Here is a 23,850-nt window from a genome sequence, read left to right on the forward strand (position 1 = left end):
GAAGTTAAAGAATGCAGATAAGTTCTAAATGGAAAAAAAAAGTATTTTCAGGCTGCGGGCCCACAACAATAAAGCTGTAAGAAAAATTACAAGAATTTACTTCCGCTTATTTACAAAGGAGTAAGAATCCTGGTCATAGCCCTCTGATGCAAGACGTAATATACCGATCCAAAGTGTGAAAGAATTACAGGCCTTAAAAGCCCAGGCTACATTAATCCCCGGGCAAAGCATTCAACAGTTACCTTATCAAATAAGGCAATGTAGAGGGAGAAGCCAAAGCGGTCCTTCAGGTTGATCTTATCTGCGAGAGCATTGCAGAGCTCTTTGGCGGTTGTGGCTGAGTCCGTCAGCAGAGTCTTAGTTGTGCCGTCCATGAATGTTACAGGCAGCATGATGGGTTTCTTTGACTTTGTAGCCTGGGATAAAAGGAGCAAAGTTATTTGCTTATAGCTAGAGATTAAAAATGGATTTGGTAACCAATGTTTCAAATTAGAATTATGTCCACTGAGTCTCAGGTTGATCTTTTCTCCTGATACACCTGCGTACTAATCCGGAAGATGCAACTCACACAAATGCCAAAACACATCTTCTTTGAGGTCTGGACAAAGAACGGCGGATGTAGAGAAAATTACGGTACCTGGAGCTCCAGCCAGGAGGGTGGCTGTGTTCTTGTCCCATTCACAAAGGTCCTCCTCAGCCTCTCCTCACAATATGGGGCATAGCCAGGTGGGCCGTCACTGATGAAGTTTCTTAAATACTGCAAGAGGAGATCAGGGGAGACCATGTGCTGGTGATCATGCACTTGGCAAACATTGATTTCAAGAAATAAAAAGGAGGAAGGCAGTTCAACCCAGGGGGAAACAGACTATACCACAGACATCATTTCTGAAAAGAGCAGGGCCCAAAACAAAGCCTTACTTTGACAAATTTCTCAGAGGGGGCAAAGCAGCCCACACAGAGGGACACGAGGATCCATCCTCGGGCGTGGCTGCTTTTCGATGGGTTCTGAGTCAGCTGTTTGCAGATCTGACAGTAGATCTCATCTCTACCAACAGACAAGCATAAGCAAGCGATTTAAGATCCAGCAGATCCAACGAGCAAAGATATGATCAAGGCACTTGTGCACAGAGCAGTCTGTGTTGGGTCCTTCCTGGGGCTTAGAGCAGGAGGGACGGAGACAGACTTGCCTCAGGGCTGGCCGCAGGATGCCATTGCCGATGATGAAGTGCAGCTTCTCCAGGTTGGAGGTGGGACGGTCCTCCAGCATGCTGTTGCCCTGTAGACTGTGCTCTCCATCGTTCAGCCTCTTCGTCACCTGAGGACACACATGGAACAGGTAACCAGGGCTTATGTGGGGAGAAGATCACTCACCGCCTGCACCACCAATACCATACTCATGTCACAAGGATGTAGCCTCTCATTTTAAACATCCGGCGGACTCAATGCCTGCTCTGGCTCTGCCTCTTTTCAAAAAAAGAGAAAAGTGCAAAGTTATAGACAAATGTCCATTTTGCCTTGTCTTTCCAGGACAATGGAAAAATTGTTGACACAAAGTTAGGATCTCTAGCTGCATTGTATCGGAGATGGATGGTTTTGTTCTGGGCATGAAAGTGTTACAGCAGACTTAAATTCTTCTGCTGCCATCCTTATAGATTTATCTAAGGCTTTTGATATTTTGTGTGATGTGGATCACACTGTTCTTCAGAAAATGCTGTAATTTTTTTTTGCACGGTTTTAGAATGACTGTTCTTTTGAAGCTGTTTGTTTGTGAGATAGAGCTGCTCTTGGGGAATGTGATGTCATCTTACATTCTGCCTCAGAATTTACCACTGGTGCTCCCAGTCCCTCTCATTACTGTGATCTTTACCCCTCGATTGATCAGCCCAATCTACTAACTAGAAGAATACTTCATTGGTTTAAGTTAATTTATAGATCTCTAATTGGGAAAACATTTTCCTGTCTTTATAATTTAATGCAGTTCCCTCTGCCATCTTTCAAGATGTAGTGCTTTTATGAGAATGAATCTCCTGAAAGCAACAACTGACTGGGATTTACTTGCCTACAACAATCATCGGAGTGAGCTGAAACTATTTTGTATGTGATAGTGATTTCAGCTGTATAATTGTAGATTGTCACTTGCCCTTGTTGACACTGCAACATCCTGTTATATTATGCCCTGATATGCTGTGTAATTTATTTTTATTGTTCTCTTTCAGTGCATTATTTTCTGCATGACAATGGTGTAATCCTACTGGCCAGGTTGTTTCTGCATATTTTAGAATTTGTTTGCAACTGATTTATCTGGTTAAATCAATTAGAATGATTAAATCATGGACTTACACATAAAAGACAGTACTTATCATATTAATTAGAAGTGAAAAACATGTTAGTATGCATTATCAGAATACCTTTTTTTAGGTATGATTACAGATTTACAGATTATCTCCAGCAAGATGAATACTCAACTGTAAAAATGACTTTTTGGGGTCTAATTTCAGTCAGGTCACACACATGCAGAAGCTGTGGTTTCCAAATCAAGTCTCACCTCCTCTGTTAACTTTGATTTTTTCTTAAGCGTGAGAGACACTAGCTTGTGGCGCACACTGTTCTTCTTGTGGCTGTCAATGTGAGTGTTCTGCAAACAAAAAATAAAGAATTCTATACAGAGCAAATCAGAAATGTTAAAAAGCCATGAATATTTGAGCAATGCAGTTGAATTCAGGAATTTAGTTACTTTGTTGTGCAAAAATCCATGTGCACCAATGATTTAAGTGTTTTTGCATCCTTAGGTATAACAAACCTAATTTTCAGTTCCTGTAGATACACTGGATTTTATATTGCTTAACACACACATTGCTTTATCCAGTTTTGGTGATTTGCTGGATGCCATGTTTCTGTAATAGCACCACATTCTCTCTGTAAGGTCACCAGATGTATAAAGCTTGATTAATATTCTCCAATTCTATTTATTTAACATACAAGAGTGTTTCACAATGCCAATACATGATAAAGAGAGCACATAGTTTATTTATAGAGTGCACATACATGCACTACACCATGCACTGAGTGAACAGTCTGTCGTGCAACGTTTGATAACACAGCTCCATATGCTACACTAGGTTTACTAAAGAGCATTTGTGTCACCTAAACTAGCACAAATCTTAAAAGGCTGAGGTTGGTCAGCTTCACAAACAGTATCTCATTATTGTCTGACATGGGAAAATGATGTCTTTCTGTGCTATCGGCCTGATCTCACAATCAGATGGGAGTTAATTTCTTGAGGTGAACAAGCAACTGTGCCCACAGCCCATTCTGCAGCTCCTCACCTCTCCCTCCCCCTGTAGGGCCTGCAGCTCCCTCTTGTAGGTCCTCTTCCCCAGGGTCTCGTAGATCTTGGTCATGACTGGGATCTTCTCGCTGCCATCGCTCATGGCTGTGTGATACTTCGGTTCAGGCAGATCTCCCATGAACCTCAGCACTGTGATCCACACGGCTAAGGCAGCCTGTAAATACGAAAACACTTCCACTAGCCCCAGTCATCACTCTAGAAGAGGTAGACGTTGGACATCCTTAGCTCTAGGTTTCTATGTTTAAACCAGATTCTGTGTTCAATGGCGAGCCCATAAAGATATTAGTCCATCCCCAACAACTTTCAGATTAATGTTTTTAATCTATAGTATAAACTCAAAAGAATTAATAAGGAAATTGAACAAGTAAATTGTCCGTAAAAATCACCTTCAGACATGTTCAGAACAGATGACGGGGCAGGGTCATTATTTTTGAAAATACAAGCAGAACTGAGAATGTTCACTTAGTGAAACCAACACCTACCAGCTGGTCTCCCTCGTCCTCGTGGAAAAGAAGAGGCTGCTTGAGTGGGCGCCGGATGTAGGTTTGTGTAGTGGTGCCCTGGAAGTAAGTGGCGGCGAACTTGGCAAACTTGTACTCGGAGAGATCTTCCTGCTCCTCCTCCGGCAGGGGCAGTGCCTCATCCAGGTCCTCCTCCTCCAGCTCCTTCCGAGCCCGTTCCAGGTCCTGGCACACAAATACACACCGCCTCGCTGACACTCACAATAGGCAACTGCCTGGTAAACACAGATACTTCTCTCTCCTTGTGGGACTAATTGTTTCATTTTATCTTGGTGTTTACTTTTTCATTGATACATTTACTGTACGTCCCGGTAAATGCTTTGTTTTTTTTGACATCTCAGTCATTATTGAGTAGAGATTGAGTATAGTCATCTTTTTCATTATTGAAGGGAAATAGATCCCTCTTGAGCTGGGCTTAATTATAGGGTCTTAATTAAGGCCTGTACACATGAGTGTGTGAAGTATGAGACCAGATGCTCGTTTTCTGGAGACTGGATGATCCTTGTTCATTTCCCAGTCATTCTTTCATGAGGAAGCAAAGAGCGCTGATGTTAATTTAGAGCTGTTACAATCTCATGTGCTTCCACCTGTGGGGGGTGGGGGGGGTCTCTGGTTGTGACTGCATTCTGGGCGTGTCTCATGATTACCTCAAATCCCGACGGCGCCTGTCCCTCCTGCCCTGGAAAGGAGTTGGTGGTGCCCAGGAAGCCGAACATCTTGTCCACCATTTCTGAGTCATTGACAGGCTCTTGTCGTGCCTTCTCCATCTGCTCTACCATCTCCTTCTTGCGTCTCGCCTCCTCGCGCTCCTTCTTCTCCCTCTCGGCGTCTTCGCGGGCCAGCTGAGCCAGACGCTCCTGCAACCCAGGGCAAGTGGGGCACAAGGTCACCAGCTATTCTCGTCCACACCCCGGGGTTCTTACACTCGGTTCACATACTCAGACTATCAGATCGATCAAGAGGGCCAAGGGACATTGCTTAATTCGCAGCAGGATGGGATTTAACAGCAGCAGAAAATGTAACCATTCTACCTGTATGAGGAAGTAGAATCAGTTGCGATACGCTATCAACAATATATCAACAATATCTCTAACAAAATCAAATGTACACATGAAAAACCTGGTTTAGATTTTTCAAGATTACATATTTTTTGAGACATTCGATGTAAAAAAACAATCTAGTCTTTTCCAAAATCTTTTGGCTGATTTGGGTAAAAGATGAATCTGTTGTTTATATGAAGCAGGACAAAGGGTGGTGATGCAAGGGGTGTGTTCCCATCTCCAGCTCCCCCATTTCCCCACCTGGTGTTTCTTCTCAGCCTCTGCCTTGGCCTTCTTGGCACTCATCTGGTTCCTCAGCTTCTCCTCTTCTGCCAGGCGCATCTTCTCAGCCTCCAAGCGCCGACGGTACTGACCACAAAGCCACAGGTTAAATTTTTTAGGGAATTCAAGTTTTCAACCTTTTAACTGAGCCTTTAACTTCCTATACAACTTTTTGTATGAAGAGGTAGGGTGTGAGGTACACATAAAGGTTAATTTCAGGCTGAAAAGTGACACCTCAAGAAGGCTTTGTGCCTTTTCTTTCTGCTTTACACTGTGGAATCAACCTCTACTTGTTTCTTTTCCCACTCTAACTTCTGAATGCTAGCAACACCACACAGGTGACACTTGGAAAAGGCTTAAGAGCTTAAAAGTTGCATCCTTCCTTCTGCTTTTCAGGGAGAAATTACTTGTTCTTTTTTGTACATAGACTGTATAGAGTCATTCGCTCATAGAAAGCTTAATGGAGCAGCAGTTGGAAGTACAGTATGTATACAAGGTTATCAGTAGTAATCACAGTATGTTGTTTATCCTGTGCCCTTACAAGGACATTTGGCATGAATATATTTTTAAAAAAATAAAATGAACAACCATCAGAAAATCATGGCTGAAATGACAACACTATAAATATACTATATACTGTAGTATAATATAAGGAATACTATATGTTTGGAAAAACCAAGGAACAATTAAATTCTCAGTGCCCCATTTTTACAAGAGGACGTATCTTTGTGCAGACAAATAGCTCTGTTGGCTGCGGTTGTGGTTTGCCAACTCACCTCTCCTTTAAGCCGTTTGTAGAGGCGCCGGGAGATCATGCCGCGGACATAGGCCTGGATGGTGATGACAGCCCAGAGGCGGTGCCTGAAGGCCCGACGCACCAGGAAGCCGCGGCATCGGGCCTGGAAGCCCATGATGCGTTTCCTGGCCACATGATAGGTCTTATACAGCTTACGGGACCTGTAGAGCGCCTGAAGCCGCGAGAACCCGACCCGCATCTGGGAAAGAAACACGCACTTGGCAGAGGGCTCTCTCGTCGACAGGCCGAACAGTGACGAAACAAAACAACAAGCTGCAAAACAGAGCTGACAGTTGGCTTGTGCTTGTCCGTCAGCAGGGCCTGCATCTGCAAGATGCTCATCTAGGGTACAAATGTATGGCTGGAAAACTGTGCTATTTCTTTTATACAAGGTCACCCATTTTAACACAACAGAACTTCCCTCATATACTAGTGCTCCCTTAGCTGGCTATGTCATACTCTGCACAGATCTTATATGCTATAGTATTGTTTTAGATACTGTATTTCTACTGCCTTTATGGGCACCAGCAAAACAATTTTAAACACCAATTTGGCTGGCTGTCAGACTGATATTACTGGTGTGTACATTTTTACCATCTGCTGTTCATAATACAAATGGTTTCACATTAAATGGGAAAGGGGCCTTACTGCGCTGTAATTCTTCCGACAGTAGTACCCTCTCCAGTGTTTTTGTATCACCATCACCGACTTTCTGATTTTCAGGAAATTGGACCTATAAGAAAGTGTGACAACCACATTCACACATATTCAGGATCTGGGCTTACTGAACGCACAATGGAAGAGGCCATGTCAAGTACACACACTCTACATTACAGTTGGGGTTAGACTGGATTTCATCTGTAGGTTCAAACCCGCTCTTCTACAAGAAATCAAGTAGTGAAAACTGAGCTCTTCAATAAAATATACTTCCAGTTCATCTATCTGTGATGTGAACCTGCAAGGATTAAGCTCAGCAAGTGCTGTTTAAAACCAGAGCAGTACTTGAAAAGCTGAAAGTGTTAGGAGGCAGTTGCCAAATATAGCATGTCATAGAGTTCTCCCAGGCAGATAAGCTCCTGCTCTGTGGGCCTCACCTGTCTTTGAAGCCGCGGACAACCTTCTGGATGAGAATGACCTTATCGGTGATGGCCTTGTCCCGCTCAATCTCCAGCAGCATATCATGGTGATCCTGTGGAAACAGATTTGAGCTCAAATCAGTTAACATGCATAAGATACACATGGCAGTAGGGTCTCAGGTTGTGCACAGTATCTCAATGTTTACTAAAAACAACTGTACCACACCATAGATAATGTTGTTTTTATTTTCTTAGAAATCTTGAAATGTCAGCCATACCAAAATATTGTGAAGTAATCCTTCTCATTGGTTACCAAGTGCCATCATCAGAAATCTGTTTTTTGCTGTCACTTTCAAAAGAGACTAGATTTTGTCATCTAGTACAGAAAGCTCCCCTCTACAGACACTTCCTGTGTGGAAGTGTTGAGTTTGCCCTCTTTACCTCTGAAGTAAAGCACTTCCTGCTTCCACAGCTGTGGCCTTCAGATAGTGACTCTGGGACTGGAAAAATATTTGGCACTTCAGAATGATGGACATGCTTTCCAAGAACTTTTGACCTAAGTCTGATGTTCCCTTCTCTATTTAAGCTAAAATGTAACCACACAATCAAACACAAATTATTTTTACCAGCCTTGGTTGATGTTTCTATGCCATTTGTACAATAAGATGATGTTTAACAACCTCATAAAAGTGTATGTGTTTTATCAGTAATGCTAGTACATATTGTTAGACATGAAAGTACAAAAAGGTTTTTTTACAGTAACCATGATTTGATACCTTGTTTTCAATTATCTTTCAAATGTCATTGAATCAGAACTTTTGCTTTAAGACATTATATGTCATTATAAGTTAAAAGACTGTATATTTGCATACTCCTGAATAAAAACAATGGGGATTTAGTGTTTTTAAGCTGCACGGTGAAAATATACTCCATATTTCACAAAGGACCTGTCAAGTGTCTAAAGATGGCTGAAGCAAAAATTAAATAAAAGGGTTGTCTCTGTGCACAAAACAATGATCAAATTAATGTTGTACTTTTAAGGTCCAATGTAGATCGACAATCCTGAATCTTTAAATTAAGTGCATCAGTGCAGTGCAGGGAATTAGAAGTGAGAGTTATCCATTATTCTGTTATGTCGAACCCTCCAGCCACTCTTTGAAGAGTGCATGCTACTTTACAGCCATAAAATAACAGCTTTCCAATAAAGGTCAATATTGCGGATATTTCCATTTAGCATTACCTTGAGGAAAATCTTTGTCTTTCCTATCTGCCAGTCATCATCTCTCCCTAGCACAGCTTCCGCTATTCTCTGACAAGTCCCTCGCAGATCTTCCTGTAAAAACAGCAAAACATGTGCACCGTTAACTAAAGGCAGCGCCCGTGGGGGATAATATGTATCTTTACGAAACATCAGTATGAAACTTAAACTCAGATTCTTGTAGTGTGCCCATGACCATCTACCTCAGGAAGACGTACAATAAGCAAACCTGTGTCATTGTAGTTATTGTTTTCAAAGTAAACAGTTCCTCACTCGTGGAATGACTGGAACACTGTAGTTAAACTAGATATAACATTATCCCTTTAAGAAAATCGCTAGGATCTTCATTTTCTCCTATGGGCAAACAGCTTATAAAAGAAGTCAAATGATCAGATCGTCTTCCTGCAAATGGAAATCAGGAACTTTTCCCTGCAGTCCCTTTGTGGAGCGAAGCTCTGGGATGTGGCTCACTGGCAGCCCACCTGTTTGTAGGCAGGCTTGACTCCAGGCATGAGGACCCGGTATCGATCCACAAACTCCACAAAGGTGTAGCGGATGGGGTATCCCGCACGGCGAATCCGGATTGTCTCCATCATCCCAGAGTACCTCAGCTGCCGCACACACAGTTCCCGGTCGAACAACTGCAGGGTCGGGAAACCATAGAGCCGTTCATGAGTGTTGAACAAGAACAGGTATATCAAAATAGCATATCAAAAATGAACAGAGGTGCTGTTTGTAATGTACTTGTTATCTGTATCAAGACAAGAGAAAAACATGAATTCTCCTTTGCTGAAGGCCGTCCATAAAACTTAAATGAAGAAATTGTAAAACTGGGAATCTTTATGCAGATTTTTTTGTTGTTGGCCAGAAATGCCAAAGCAGTAGTTGAAAACCCTTCTTTTGTGTGTTGAAGCGCATTTACATTACCTCTCCTCCGGCTTAAGCACTGCCCCTCAGGTTCCCAGCATAACCTGACCTCACCAGGCGGATTTGCTTACCATCGGTTTCTTGTATTCATTGGGTTTGATGCAGCGGACGAAGAAGGGCTGACACACACTGAGCGTTCTCATGAGCAGCTCCAGCGAGCGTTTGAACTGGCTGCTGAGAGTTGGGGAGCGTTTTCGGGTCTCTGCACCCTGCAATTCAGGAAACGAAGGATACTCGCCTCTCAGGAAAGAGTGACAGGGAAGAAAATGGCAAAGCCATCCCTCTTTCCTGTTCCCCCTCCCACCTCCTCTTTCTGACTCTCACTCACACTCGACCGAGCTGTTATGGTATCTTTTCTTGTTTTACAGGAAACTGCAAGGCACGGATTTCAGTTCAGACTGTTATCAGACAACAGGGTTATTATTAGACTGAACACTCTCAGATGAGGCTTTTCCATTTCTCTATAAAAGCTAGTGCTGTTTGAGAAGACAAACAAGGAAAGTATCAAGTTGTGATTCACTCTTAGAGTTTTTTAAAGCACCCCAAATTTGATTTGATTAGAACCAAAAACATGGTGCATCAGCTATTAAGAAATGGATCAAATGCCCTGGAGCCATTAGGACTGACTTGGGTAATAATTTTATTTGTCATTTATTGTTTAAATGAGAAAACCTTGAATTACATTTTTTGAATGTACAGTACTGTGTAACCTAAAGCTCTGAAATCTACAGTGAAATAATCTTGCTAACAAGATACATCCATATTATCAATATTATTAGCAATATTTTACATATATTAATGGATGACTAATAAACAAGCGCTACTTTATTAATGCATCCTAATATAATATACAATATTTCCAATGGCTTTGCATAAGGCCCGTGTACTAAAAGAAATACTTCAACGTTTTAACATATGTGTAATGGTTTATTAATACATTGCGAGTTCTTCAATTAACTATATATTAAATATGTATAATACATTAGTAAGACCCCTATAAGCAGAACCTCAAGTATAAAGTATTAATGTTTGTCCAACCAGTTGCTTCCTCTCAGCATGTTTCAAGGTAATGTAGCTCATGATTTACAAGCAACATTTCAGTCAGGCCACTGAAAAGAGATTTCCCTTCATCACTCTTGATTATATAAAATACACATCTTGATGTTCCATAAAAGAGATACATTGTTGTACTCAGAACTTCAAGAAATCTTGAAAGTTTTTTTCCACCAGAAACTTGTGACATTCACAGCATCTCTTGATTGATTTCAACCAATGCTACACAGAAGAAGACAAATCTCTTAAACTCATCACAGTTATTATCAATAAATTATAAACACTCTTGTGTCAGACTGTTACTGTATACCGAACACCTAAGAGTCAACGTGAGCAATTTCAACAAACTGCAAAGACTATAGGTTAGTAATAAAAAACAGAACTAAATCCATTCCAGGGGACACTACAATATTTGGACAAAATCTAAAATCCTAGAAAGCAGAATTGGAGCTGTAGTGTGTTACAAGTACATCTCACACACACTACAAGAAAAATGAATGCAAAACGGAAGGAATATATCTGAGATGAAAAATTTCACAGGGGGGAATGTTGTTGAGATATTTCTTGTTGAGAAGCTGTAATCATCTGAAAGATTACCGACACGTTGGAATACAACAGCAGTAACAATATATTAAAACTTTGAACTTTGCACTCAGGTTTTAGCAAAACTAAAATGACTTTAGGAAGGAGTACATAAGTAAACTAATATTCATGAAATATTCTTGAAATCTTCTGATGGTGCCCAGAGAGAAACTTTGGCTGTATCACATTGAGAAAATACAGACAAAAGAGATCATGGTGACGTGAGGAGAGAAAGTGAAGGGAGGGGGCCAAGTGAAATGACTTGGGGGCAGTGCTATCAGCATAGCAGTCAAGACGCAGGGGAAGTGGGCGATTTTACCTTTGGAGGAGGTGTTGAGGGCTGACCCAACACACCAGGCCCATAGCCACATAGAAACTGAGGTGGAATATCAGCCAGAAAGATAGGAGAAAGAGGTAATGTTAATCAGGCCAGCATCAGATACAAACCTGACAGCATTAGAGATATCAACCACAGAAAAATCAATCTGAGGCAAAAAGAAACCAAAGACTTCAAGCCTTTGAAATGGAACCACCAAAGTCTTCCAGAAAATGGGCATGAAAGTGTCTTGTGTTTCGTAATGAAATACGTGGTTGTTCTATAATGTTAAGTACGGAATCCAACAGTACCCAGTAAATATTACACACAATAAACCATGTCACTCCATATGATGTCCTTTCACTCCATCTCATAGCTCAGTGTTTTCTCAATTTTGTTACATTAGCTCCTCCACATCTTATTAAGTGATTCCCTACTAATTAAGGAAGTGAGTGAATTAAGTCCTGCAAAGGAACAGGCTTCAATGCCTGCAGATAGTGTTAGCTGTGGCCACGTCTTCTCTGTTAGAAAATGGACACCTAGCAAATTACCCTCAGAGTGGCAAGTTAGACTCTGGGCAAACTTCAAGGATTTAGACATATTATAAAACAATAGCACTGCAGCTAGAGTGGAGGAATGTATCAATTAATAAATACAAGATCCTCCGAAAATACGATTGGGAATATTGTCCACATTCAAAGAACAGAGTATGTGCAAAGGATATAAACGTCTTCAGTAAATAAATCTGAGTGATACTCCAAGAAGGAGTAGTAAAAAAAAACAGTCTGTATTCCCTTTCTCATAAATCACTGGTCCTGACAGTTGTGCTGAATATAGACCTTTTTTCCATTAACCTAAATGAGCAGCTTGCTTCATTTTGCACCTAACCATCTATGTATTGGAGCCTCAGTGGGCATGTTAATTACAGGGAGAAACGTACTGATATGAGTAGTACGTGCCATTTTTACATTAACTTAGAAATAATCAATCAGACAACAGGACAGTACCATTGCCACATCTGCCTGGAATATCTGCTTGATGAACTTGTTCTTGGAAGAGTGGACCAGCTGAATGATGTCACCATGGAGGGTATCTCTGTTCTTTTCTAGAAAACCTGGAATTAAGGGAAAGGGCCTGTCAAGATTGTCTTTCCCTTCATTTGTTTCTGTTAAAAACATATTAAAGGATTTCAGAGGGAGTTTTGTCAAATTAGATGCCTCTTTAATTTACGAAATTGCTTTATGTAGTTCATTTGTTGCTTAAGACAACCCTTAGGGAATAATAGAATGTATTGTTTTTTACAGCACAACAATACTTCATATTTATTGTTGGATTAATGTAAAGTTTGAAACATACTGTATGCCCCAAATTCTGCATTTTGTGTATATAAAGTCACAAATACCAGCCACAGACAGGGGTTTCACCCTCATTAGAGCTCAGCAGAAAAAGTAGCTGACCATTGAAACTTGTTTAATTACTTAAAACAACCAATCTCCAGGCCTGAGGTTTCTTCTCCCAAATGGTGTAATTTGAGCTAGTTAATATTTTTACCATTAATATGTAAAAATAACCAGTGAAATGATCTTTACGGCAACAAGTAAAAGAGACAAAATTCAAAGGCGTGATTTGACCTGGATCCATGAGCAAATGTTCCCACAAAGCAAAGTAAAATGCAGTACCTTTGGTCTCATAGTAAACCACCCCAGCAAAGTGGCTGATCCCAAACTGAGTTTCGTAAGTATTCTTTGGGGGGATGTAGTTGGTGTTGAGCTTGTGCTGGGAATTCAGTTTGTAGAGCATAGTGGTGTCAGTACCCTGTGAGAGGAGATACAGTACGAAATGTTTACATGGAGCTAGCATTGTAACCTGAGCATTTAATATCCATGGAAAATAATGTCAAACAAGAAACTATTCATACAGCTTTTATCTGCTCATAGGTAAGTGGAATTTGTGATTTTATCACTGAGTGAAATTTTTAAAGTGTTCAATTGGCTTGTATGTATGTAATATTTACTTATTAGATTTAGTAATATGGAAATCTTAAATAATTGGAAACCTGCTTAAGGAAATCTTAAGCAATGGAGGGCAATACTACATGAGGGAGTCTACTGTATATCAAAGCCCTTCCAATAAGCAGGAGTGTGCAGGGATACCAAACACCAGAATTGAAATAACCACGAAAATGACAAGAAAACAGAAACCTGCGACACCAGATATTTTTCATTAAAATATAGTACAATCTTTGTCCCCGGGAGCTGGAAGGAAGCTATGGGTGGGAAAGCCCTCTTCTCCCATCTGACATTACCTTGGGGAACTTGCTTTCCTCGTCAATGAGCGAGATGATGTTCATGGGCTTGATGGCGATCATGTCTAGAGCATCCTGGTTGTCAGTGAACTCGATGTGCTGCCAGTTGATGTTCTCCAGGTTGTACTCCTCCTGCTCCAGCTTGAAGACGTGGCGCACAAAGAACTGTTGCAAGTTCTCATTGGCAAAGTTTATGCACAGCTGCTCAAAACTGGGGAAGCCAACAACACAAAACAGAACAGAACTGAATCAAGTTGAGAGTGGAAAGAGTGGAAGCTGTTGAATTGCCAAGCTTTTCAAAGTCTTTGAAGAATTCCTCTGCCCATGTAGGGACAAAGCTATTAAGCTTTGGTCCCTCTTTTTTTTCCTGGGAATATGTGTCAAAATCCCATGATAACTACACAAAATTAAACTTTCCAAGCATATTTGCAGACATAGATACTGTTGGACATGAGGCAAAAGATTTGAATGCAAGATATACAGTAAATCATGCACGGAATGTTTAGCACAATTTGATGTAAAAATATAGAATGTTTTTTATTTTAGAATAATGTTTAAATATTAACAGTTTGAGTGGTTTAATGAATACGTTTGCAGGATAGCACAGCAGACCTAGGGAAACAGCCTCACCTGTTTACAGTAAAGTTCTCAAACCCAAAGATGTCCAGCAAACCAATGGATCTTCTCACCGATTTAGGTTCAGAGGGCGGGGGTTTGTAAATAGCAGCATTAATCTTCTCCACTATCCACACAAACAACCTTCCGTAGATTCCCTGCATCACCAGCAATGACACCACAAAGGTTAGAAATGTTTTGTTCCTTTTTCACAAACGTGTTTCCAACGATACTTAAGACAGATGAGTGCCTAAGGGAAGAAAATGCAGAGGATGAAATGTTATGTCTGGCTGACCTGGCTTTCATTACCTTTACGAAGGCATCCCTGACATCGATAGCCTGCATTATGCTCAGTGGGGTGGAGACAGTCTCTCCGCGAGTGATCAGGGTGCGACTGGTCAGACAATTCATCACGTCCTGACGATCCACCTGGTCGCACAGAGAAGTGCAGGAAAAGCAACAAAAATGATCTGAAATTGATATTTCTGAACTCTCTGCTTGCTAAATACTAAATACAGCAGTATGTGTAATTGTCAATCTAAGGCTGATGCCTTATTTTAGTTCTGTGCCAATTCTTTCTATCATTAATTGCTTTACCATTGTTGACAGAAAGAATACTCCTCCCTTTTCTGAGGCACATCACATCCAATCATAGTAATCATGGTCTGGACAAGCACTAACAGAAGTCACAGCTATACACAACAACCTTGACCTGTTATTTTGTAATATTGTGCCACTAGAGGGCTCTGATGCACATCGGACCAGGATGAGTCTAAACCCAAAGCAATTCCCAGTTCAGTTTACATTAAACTGTATTTGTTTGTATTCTTTAATCTGTAATCCCCACCAGTTCTTCAATTTAACTAGCTTGCAAAGCTGTAATAAAACCTCGTTATACAGTACAGATCATTCAATTTTCAATTATTAATTTCACAAGGGTGATAATCAATACTGCAGCACCTCCAGGCAAAAGCATCCAAATCAAAGCTGCTGTACAACTCACAGTTCAGTCATTTTTGTGAGTTCAGTTCAGTAATGTTTTTGTGAAGAAGGCTAATAAAAGCTGTCTTTAGAGTTGCAATAGAGAAAAGGCAAAAAAATAAACAACAAACAAGTTTGGTATAAGAAAAGCAAGGTGACTGTCAGAATCTGACTGCTGAGAAATATGAAAGCGAATGACGTGCATGAATAGAACTGTAACTGCTGGTACAGTTGGTGGATACGTACCTCCAGCAGCGATGACGCTGTCGTGAGATCAGGGCAACGCACCACCTCACATGCATCCAGATTATCATACATCCGGGCTGGAGAGAAGGACATACTGTACTCAGACATCGTTTCAGATTTCTTGACAGAACAGTAACACCATTTATGTAGAAAAGATGCTAGGACACCCTTAAAGATGAGCTATTCTTCACTGCCAGAATCCCAGGCCAGGGACTTCTCATAGCTCACCTTCATAGCGCAGGTTGCCCAAGTGCAGGATGGCAGCGAGCAGCTTTGATATTTCCCAGTTCTCTGTGTCTGTGAACATCAGGACCTTCATGGCCGATCGGATGTTGGAGTACTCCTTCGTATCATCGCGGCCGTCACAAACCGTGCAGTTTCCCTAGTGACATCACAGGGTTCCAAAACAAACTTGGATATCACCGTTTTTTGTCGATTTTTGGGGTATTACAACGATAAGACAAAATTCCATTAGGAAACAAAGAACCGCTGTGATGCTGTTAGAATGATGAATCCGATTATTTGCATTTATTGAGAGCACAGCAGAACTTGCAGAGCCCATAAACTGCAAACATTGCCAGAACACAAAAGGTTATAACAGGCATGTAAATTGTCAGAAGTCCACTTGTAAGCAGGAAAATTTCATACAATGAAAGTCAATCTAATCACGTTAATTTAACCTCAAGGTATTCCAAGAAATGCTTACTTAACAGGGACAATCAGAATGTAAAACTGGTCATTATTATGTACCCCAAAGGAACGCATTTCAGTTTTTTTGTTTCACTGCAAAACACGCTCCCAACATGATCCAGGGAGGTGTCCTAGAAATATGTGACTGAGAAGACTGGCACTCACCATGGTGAGGTAGGTGTAATCTGTGGCTTTACCCAGACCCAGCTTCTTTTTCTGATCTGGAGTCATTCCTTTCAGCATGCAGTAAAATATGTGGTAGTTCCTCTCATCACGAGCCTGAAGATGTAATATAGGCAGCTGTTACCTAAAAATTTGCATCATAAAATACTATATAATATTTTCATAGCTAGAAACTGTACATGTGTAGGAGATTTGTTTTAGTCAGGGTATGTATAATGTATTTCCATATCCTGGAGACAAACAGGCCATGCCATTATTTTAATATGAAGATAACTATTAAATGGTTCAGTATCTAAAAATGTGTTCTGGGCAGTTTTATTTTTTAAATAAAAAATGTGAATTAAAAAAAAGATCAAAAGCATTGAGCACCGTGTACAAGACAAGAATGTCTTTCCCAACAATTTGTTGCAACTCAAAAGGGAAGGTACACTATACTTCTTAACAAGAGACATTGGTAAGGTATACATGGTTTTCGAGACTTTCGATATCATGTTGAGGGACAGTTTCTTCACCTGTCTACACACTCGGGATTTCTCCAGCAGATACTGCTCAATTTTGGCTCCTTCAATGGCTCCTCTCTTGTTGAAGTGAATATCAATGTACTTTCCGAAACGGCTGGAGTTATCGTTGCGGATGGTTTTGGCATTGCCAAAAGCTGAAGGAAGAGAAAGATATCAAATGTACAGGAAAACAAAAATGGTAGAATAAAAACTACAGAAGCCTTCCTCGTTTTTGACCTAAAAAAACCCACTTTGATAGCAAATAGATGGTTGAATGAAAAGGAACCTCCTTTGTACACATTGTTAATATTTCTGACCTTCCAGGATGGGGTTGGCCTCCAGGACCTGCTGTTCTATCCAGGAGTGCTGGCCGCTGATGGCAGCCAGGAACTGAAGGATCAGCTTGGTACTCTCAGTCTTCCCAGCCCCAGACTCCCCACTGGGCAACATAAAAATGAACATTGCTAGTCATCTGTTCTCACTTACATCAAACGCCTCACTGACCAGCTAATTGAGTCTTGTCAATATCTTATTTTTGTGCAACAAAAGTAGGAAAATCCGACAAACTACAGTCACTTTCAAACAAATCTAAAATCTGAACTCCAAATAACCACATGAGAGTATAAAAATTAAGATGTCCTCTCATAAAGAGATTTGGTATCATTCGATGTTGTCCGATGTTACCACAGGGACTAACTGCACCTGTAGGTATGTAAATACCCCCAGAAGAAGAAGCTTATTAATGAAATACTTGTCAATAGCCTTGAAATTCTGCATCCAGTTGTATTTTTATACCTGTAGTGAATGCAGAAACGGGTCAGCAGTTTTTGTACGCTTGCTTAACATAAATTATGTTATGTTTGTTTTTATTTTATTTTTTCAAAACAGCAAATATCAAGGATGGACCCGCACACCTGATGATGCAGCACTGGTCCTTGTTGTTACGCTGCATGTTGAAGTAGCAGTTGTCTGCAATGGCAAAGATGTGAGGTGGCATCTCTCCAATTTTCTTGTTGGTGTACAGACGGATCTGATCCGCAGTGTAGATGGGCAGCAGCTGATAAGGGTTCACAGCCACTAGGATGGAACCTGTGTAGGTCTGGGATTGAAAACCAGCGGGTAAGTCATTACTTACAATAGTTCCTTGAATTTATGTAGCACTTTTCACTTAAAGCACTTCACATACAGGTATAGGAAGGGACTAATTTCCCACTGAAGTGTGGCACTCATCTGGGAGTGCTAGGGGCCAGCTACTCAGTGCCTTGGATTTCTAAATCAGGATTTCAGTTTAATGTTTCACCTGAAGGTGAGACAGGGTCCCTAAATACTGTCCTGGAGCATTGTTTTGGAAATTCAATTAGAATTAAAATGAAATACACATTTTGTTTTTCAAATTCACCTACACACCCGCATCAATTTTGTTTTCCCCAAGTCAGATCCAGCACATGTAAGGGAAACTCCCTAAAAAGCTCCCACAAAAAAAGAAGCCTTTTAATTAAAAAGGAAGAATAAAGAAAAACAAATCAAAATTATATTGTCACCTCTTGTTAAATTTATATTTATTGAATGATGTTCATTTATTTTTTATTTATTTATGTTTCAGAATAATTTTTATTTAATTAATATCTGATGATATTCCTGGTGAAAAGTCTATATGGGTGGGTTTAATTCACCCATTTATAGGACTTTTGGCTTCTGAATTCCAGTAATTAAAGTAAGAAGCTCTTTATAATTGAAGACAAAGCTGTCGACGGTCTCATGCTTTCTGCTGCTATTGTCCACTTTGCCTGTCAGCCATGTTAAGGGATCAGACTGCTTTGTTTTTACACTGGGCTTTTTGTTTGATAGCTCTACATTTCAGGCTTATGTCTCCAGCTAAGTATTTATACAAAGATGGTCAACAGCCCCAGTGAGACCTTAAAGCACTTTATGTAAGTGATTGTTAAAATGTGGGCACACACCCCACTCCACACAACACCTGCTCTGTGCTTACACAACAGCATCGAGTTGCATTCCAGTGAGCTCATTACTATCACATGAATTAATAATGCAGGACATTAAAGAAATTGAATTACCAGTATATTTAAGTTGTTTAAAAAACTATTTATGGAAGTTTCCAATTGCTTTAACAATCATTTGAATTGCAGCATATTTTTATATTAAATGTCTTATCAAAAAGTCTATTTATTCGTAAATAGACTGTACTGCTTTAGCATCATTTGTTATTGAACCAAGATCATATTCCAATGAACATACAGTACAATGAACAGTGATGATGTTCATTATGATGATGTTGTGATTATGTTTTTTACAATGTGTGCACTACAGTATATTTCAGGTGGAGATACCGTAAACATTTGTACAGCAAACAGCCAGACAAGACAAATATGCTTGACATGAGAATAATAGCCTTCCTTATGAGTGCAACAAAAAAGTAATGTTAATATAAAAAATAACAAAAATAACTTTCTATCCAATGGTTTGCATATCCTTGACTTGCACCGCAGTTGCACAGTTGTGAGTCACACAGCTTGTTAACTGGAGGAATGACATGAGATGAACAGCAGAGGCAGGCTGTCTGTGTATCAGATATTAGTAGGACAATGGCTGGTGTATCAGTGTCAGTTAGGTGATCCACTCATCTTGTAATGGTGTACCCTTCACAGAATTTGATGGATGGCTACCCATGCAGAATATTTGGATACTTACCCTTCCTCCACAGTTAGTCTTCAGACAGAAAAGAATAGAACACAAGGTTGAATCGGAAGAAAAGAGGAAAGATATGCAAGTACTGTATCTGTATTTCAGTTTACAGGATCATTTATTTGTGGAACCCCACCAAAACAATGCTGCTTTTGATAAAGGTGATCCATAAACAGAGGTTCTCTGGGGAAAATTTTGTGACTACATAGGACATATTTGAGTCTTTAAGAGAGCATATTAGAACTGAACATTAAAACTCTTAAGCTTTGGGAATTTCTATGTTCAGTACGTACTGTAAAACAAAATATTGAAAGGTTTGACTATGGTAAAGGAGATGGTATTGACATTTTTTTTCCTACCTCTTGAGCCACCTGGGCAACTGAAATGGTCACACAAGTGACCTCATGTGCATAATATGACTGAATATCACATACATTGTGGAAAGAAATAGCACAACAGTTAATGCAGTACTCTGCAAATTCAATTTATTAATCTAGATTACAATTCTTGAGAAAGTTTCTGACATTTCAGTCATGATTGTCATCAAGGATCTCAACAGAGATAAAAAGAATATAGTTTTGATATGATGGGCGAGTGCAGCACTACTTTCCTTTCTCTGCATGGAAATTTAACATTAATTATAATGGACATTCGGTGGTAGGATTAGATCCTAATTTCACACACTTCCCCTTGCCTATGCATATAAGCCTCGCACCCAGGACTTCCTTTTGCATATCTCTCTTTCATTCCCCCTCACCTCCCCATCTACATCCTTACAGAAAACTCCCCAGCTCAAGCCTTGTACTAGTGAGCGGGTTTAGGCAGTCTGTCTAGACTCATTCCCTTAGTTAGGTGAGTCACGCCAAACACTTTATACATATTCATCTTCTCTTGCACTCGTTAGGATCTAACCAGACTATTGAAGTTTGCATTCAAACTGTTATAACAGCACACCCATGAATTTGCAAATGAATCTAAAACATTGCAGAGTCACCCCGATAATTTTATACAGAGGCTAATCAGTCTGTTAGCTCTCAGATGCCAGAATGGGTTAAAGTTAAACTCCACTCCTGAAGCTGTATAAAGGGACTCACGTAGATGAGGTGATCTCTGTACCGGATGAGCAGGTTGCGGAGTATTCCAGCCTCATTGAGATCCCCCAGTCGGATCATGTCTTCCACGCCATGGATAGAAGTGGGGTGCATGGGCTTAATGTTGGTGGCATTCTGAGGTGAAATCCAGTGCTCCTGAGAGTCAATAAAAAATCAGTCCACACTTTTAGCACAGTGCTTCAGTTGGGAATTCATTCATCATTAATTCATCTGCACATTACTCTCATAGACGACAAGTTATTTCAGTTGATAACAATAAATATCAGCACTGAATTAAAAGTGTTTTCTGAAAAGATTTTCAGATATTTTTATTATAATACTGTTATTAGTATTGTATTCATTATTGATAGAAATGTACATAATAAGTAAACATTTAATTTTCATCACTCTCTCTTCATTCGCAATTAGGCTTTTATATTATAAATCATTCATCACATTTAGGATCAAACAAAATTAACTTAATACTTTTTTACTGCCCAGAGTTTTGGATTCAGTTTAGTCTGTACAACTTTCATCTGGCGTCAAGAACAGACTTATACTGTAGGTTCTCAGTATGTCCTTACAGAGAAGAGCTGAGGTCCTGCAGTATTTTCTGTGCAATACTCACATTTCCTTCATCATCCAGCACTTGTATCTGGCCAGAGTCACACAACTTGACCACAGCTCCAACAGGAACATCAAATTCCCGTCCAGTTTTGAGGTCCAGCCACACATAATCCCCCTGAAATGAAACAGTCTGTCATCTACTCTATCTTATAAAGAATCTGATGCAGTCTGTAAAATGGTTTACTAATAATAACATAACAAAGGTTACCAATGAGAGAAGGCCGTTGCCCCATCTAGCCCATTTGGTAGTTAGTAGTTAATTGATCCAAGAACTGAAACATTTGTCTCAACAACATGGCTGATAGCTTGTCTCACAACCCTTTGAGTAAAAAAAAGTGCCTCCTGTTCTCCAGTTTAAAAATATTTCCACAAAGTTTCTACTTCTGTTGTCTTTTTGATGTTGCACTTTTTGTTCTGAAGAAATCCACTGGGTTAAATTTATCAATGCATTTGAGGATTCAGTACTTGTATTTAGGTCCTCTTGGAATGTTCTCTGTTCAAGACTAAAAATGTCCAATTCCTTCAGAGTCTTTACATTTAAAGTCAGCTGGCAGGTGTTTGTCCTGTCTTGAATTTTATTTTGCTGCTTCAACCAGCTAATCCTCCTATTTTGGTATATTCATCTAGTTTACTAAGTATACCAGAATTTTCATTTTTATAAATTAGTAAGAGCAGGGGTACTATTACAGATCCCTGTTGTTCTCCACTAATTACATCACCTCAGTTTGAGAGCCCCTTATCTTTATTCTCTGTTTTTTAATTTCTTAATCAGTCCAAGCACTCACATTTCCGTGAATGCCTACTTCTTGCAATTTGAGAATCAATTGTTCGGGCGGAACTTTAACAAAAGCCTTCTGAAAAGGATAAGCTTGCCACCATACAACTGTGAACTTGATTTAATGCCCCCTTAAGAATCAACCATCAGCCTAAACTATCAATGCTCTCTATTTCTTTGCTGGGCTAAGAAAATTGCATTCCTGGCAAAAATGAGTCAATTCAGAAACAGTCCACACTCATTAAACCTCCACTGTGGCTCTAGTGTGGAATTCAAACTGCACTCTCTGCAAAAATCCTCAGTTTTCCTCTTTTTTTCAGAAACGTTCTGATCCTGTAAATCCCACTGACCTTTCTCTTCTATGGAATGGGACAACATTAAGAATCGTCATCACTACATAAAACCACTTTCACTACTAAATTGTGTTTTTAATCCTGATGCTAAATTTTGAAAAAAGCATTTTTGGTAAATCACTTATAAGGTAGCAAATACTTTCCCAGCAAGTGTTATTCCTAGTAAAACCATGTTAAAATTAAATATTGTTCTTCATGTTGACTGACAGCAATCTACTAATAAAGTAATGAGAGGATGGTGACACTGAAAAGGCACTGCCAAGTTTATTTAAGTTGGATTCCAAGAAAAATGAATGAAGTAATCCTGGGATCGTTTGATCATCAGTTACAGAGTACAGGTTACAAAGGCCAGTTTAACTATCACATTACTCATCCAGGTCATACTGAAGGCAAGTTTTCTAAAGGATAGAGTAGTGCTTTCTATGTCCTATATTCATTGTCTGTGTGGGGAAGGGCATAGTTCATTTGAGTAAGTTTAACTGAGCTCTAACTCTCATGCAGCAGCATTAAATAGTGATCATTTCACTGTAAGTAAAATCTTCAGTTTCTGTGCGAGAAACTTATTCTGTTCAGACTCACATACAGTATGTGTAACCAGTGGGTAATAGCACCTCTCTCTCAGGTGTTCATTGTAATCCAGCAAAGGCTTTCTAGAAACCATGCACAGTGTAGACCTTATATTTCCAAAGCAGTCATGCACAAATGTAGATTTAATTCACTTTAGAAAATACATTTTATAGTCTTGTGATACCATATCATAAATTAAGCCAAGTAACATAATTTTTCTATACCCTTCTCTTCATGACTGTGGCACATACAGTACAGATGTTTTCTAATTGAACTGAATTTCTGTTTGATTAAAAGCCTGTGAACAAGAAGATGTATAGAGAGCTGCAAATAAATTAATCTTAGCTGAGGTATTATTAAAATAACAAAACTACTAAAGCTGATTTCAGCATGGACATATGCACTATGAAAAACATCTAATTTTTTATTACTGTATTGGTGTTTGTTTTGTAAGTACTGTAGGTTGAAGTACTGTATGCGGTTAGCAGGGTCATAATTTGCATTTAACTCAAGCACTACAATGACACTGGACCCCTGTCAAAATAAGAATCGAATTGGAATAATTAAATCCACATTACACTCCAGTGAACAGCCAAATCTGCATTTCAGTATTGCTTCCAATAATCTAGATAAATCACTCCTACCGGTAACAGAGTGCTCTGTTTGAACACTGTGTTGACATTCCGAAAGAGCGCCCATTTTCCTTGGTCTTTCTCATATAAGTTCCCTTGGTTACGCTGGTTGTACATCCTTAAATCCCAGCTTTGCTTCCATTAAAACTCCAGGAAAAAAAAACAACGCCTTGCTTGAGAGCTGGCCCCAGCAGAGCAGTTTCCCTCTAATCACAGAAGATGCGCTACTTGAACTATCCTTTGAAAAACAGTCCAGGGTTCTACAGGAGCTCAAAAAATATCCTACTTATTTTTAAATAAATGCAACAAAATGGCAATGTTTGGGGAAAAAAAAACCCTAGACCACAAAGGCAGAAAAAGAAATTAAGCTACTGTTTGAATT

The 23,850-nt window shown here is 39.8% G+C and overlaps 1 protein-coding gene across 1 annotated transcript in view; it reads right to left on the reverse strand.

The window, feature by feature from the left end:
• LOC148830440 (unconventional myosin-VIIa-like) overlaps positions 1–23,585 on the reverse strand; it is a 39,306-nt gene extending 15,721 nt beyond the window's left edge. The window contains exons 1-30 of the mRNA XM_088922372.1: positions 23,481–23,585; positions 21,143–21,256; positions 20,518–20,670; positions 19,430–19,447; positions 17,635–17,819; positions 17,038–17,159; positions 16,733–16,875; positions 16,203–16,316; positions 15,576–15,729; positions 15,348–15,424; positions 14,430–14,549; positions 14,136–14,278; positions 13,506–13,716; positions 12,880–13,015; positions 12,208–12,314; positions 9,321–9,458; positions 8,805–8,963; positions 8,305–8,397; positions 7,083–7,177; positions 6,637–6,721; positions 5,969–6,187; positions 5,172–5,279; positions 4,518–4,727; positions 3,832–4,035; positions 3,327–3,503; positions 2,546–2,635; positions 1,188–1,315; positions 919–1,045; positions 638–757; positions 243–416 (exon numbers count right to left, since the gene is read on the reverse strand). Coding sequence (XP_088778498.1) covers positions 243–416; positions 638–757; positions 919–1,045; positions 1,188–1,315; positions 2,546–2,635; positions 3,327–3,503; positions 3,832–4,035; positions 4,518–4,727; positions 5,172–5,279; positions 5,969–6,187; positions 6,637–6,721; positions 7,083–7,177; positions 8,305–8,397; positions 8,805–8,963; positions 9,321–9,458; positions 12,208–12,314; positions 12,880–13,015; positions 13,506–13,716; positions 14,136–14,278; positions 14,430–14,549; positions 15,348–15,424; positions 15,576–15,729; positions 16,203–16,316; positions 16,733–16,875; positions 17,038–17,159; positions 17,635–17,819; positions 19,430–19,447; positions 20,518–20,670; positions 21,143–21,256; positions 23,481–23,585 — 4,029 coding nt within the window. The remainder of the gene's footprint in view (positions 1–242; positions 417–637; positions 758–918; positions 1,046–1,187; positions 1,316–2,545; positions 2,636–3,326; positions 3,504–3,831; positions 4,036–4,517; positions 4,728–5,171; positions 5,280–5,968; positions 6,188–6,636; positions 6,722–7,082; positions 7,178–8,304; positions 8,398–8,804; positions 8,964–9,320; positions 9,459–12,207; positions 12,315–12,879; positions 13,016–13,505; positions 13,717–14,135; positions 14,279–14,429; positions 14,550–15,347; positions 15,425–15,575; positions 15,730–16,202; positions 16,317–16,732; positions 16,876–17,037; positions 17,160–17,634; positions 17,820–19,429; positions 19,448–20,517; positions 20,671–21,142; positions 21,257–23,480) is intronic.
• Positions 23,586–23,850: the final 265 nt, after the last annotated feature.

Source organism: Atractosteus spatula, chromosome 7 (assembly GCF_055471065.1).
Source record: "Atractosteus spatula isolate fAtrSpa1 chromosome 7, fAtrSpa1.hap1, whole genome shotgun sequence".
Classification (NCBI taxonomy): Eukaryota; Metazoa; Chordata; class Actinopteri; order Semionotiformes; family Lepisosteidae; genus Atractosteus; species Atractosteus spatula.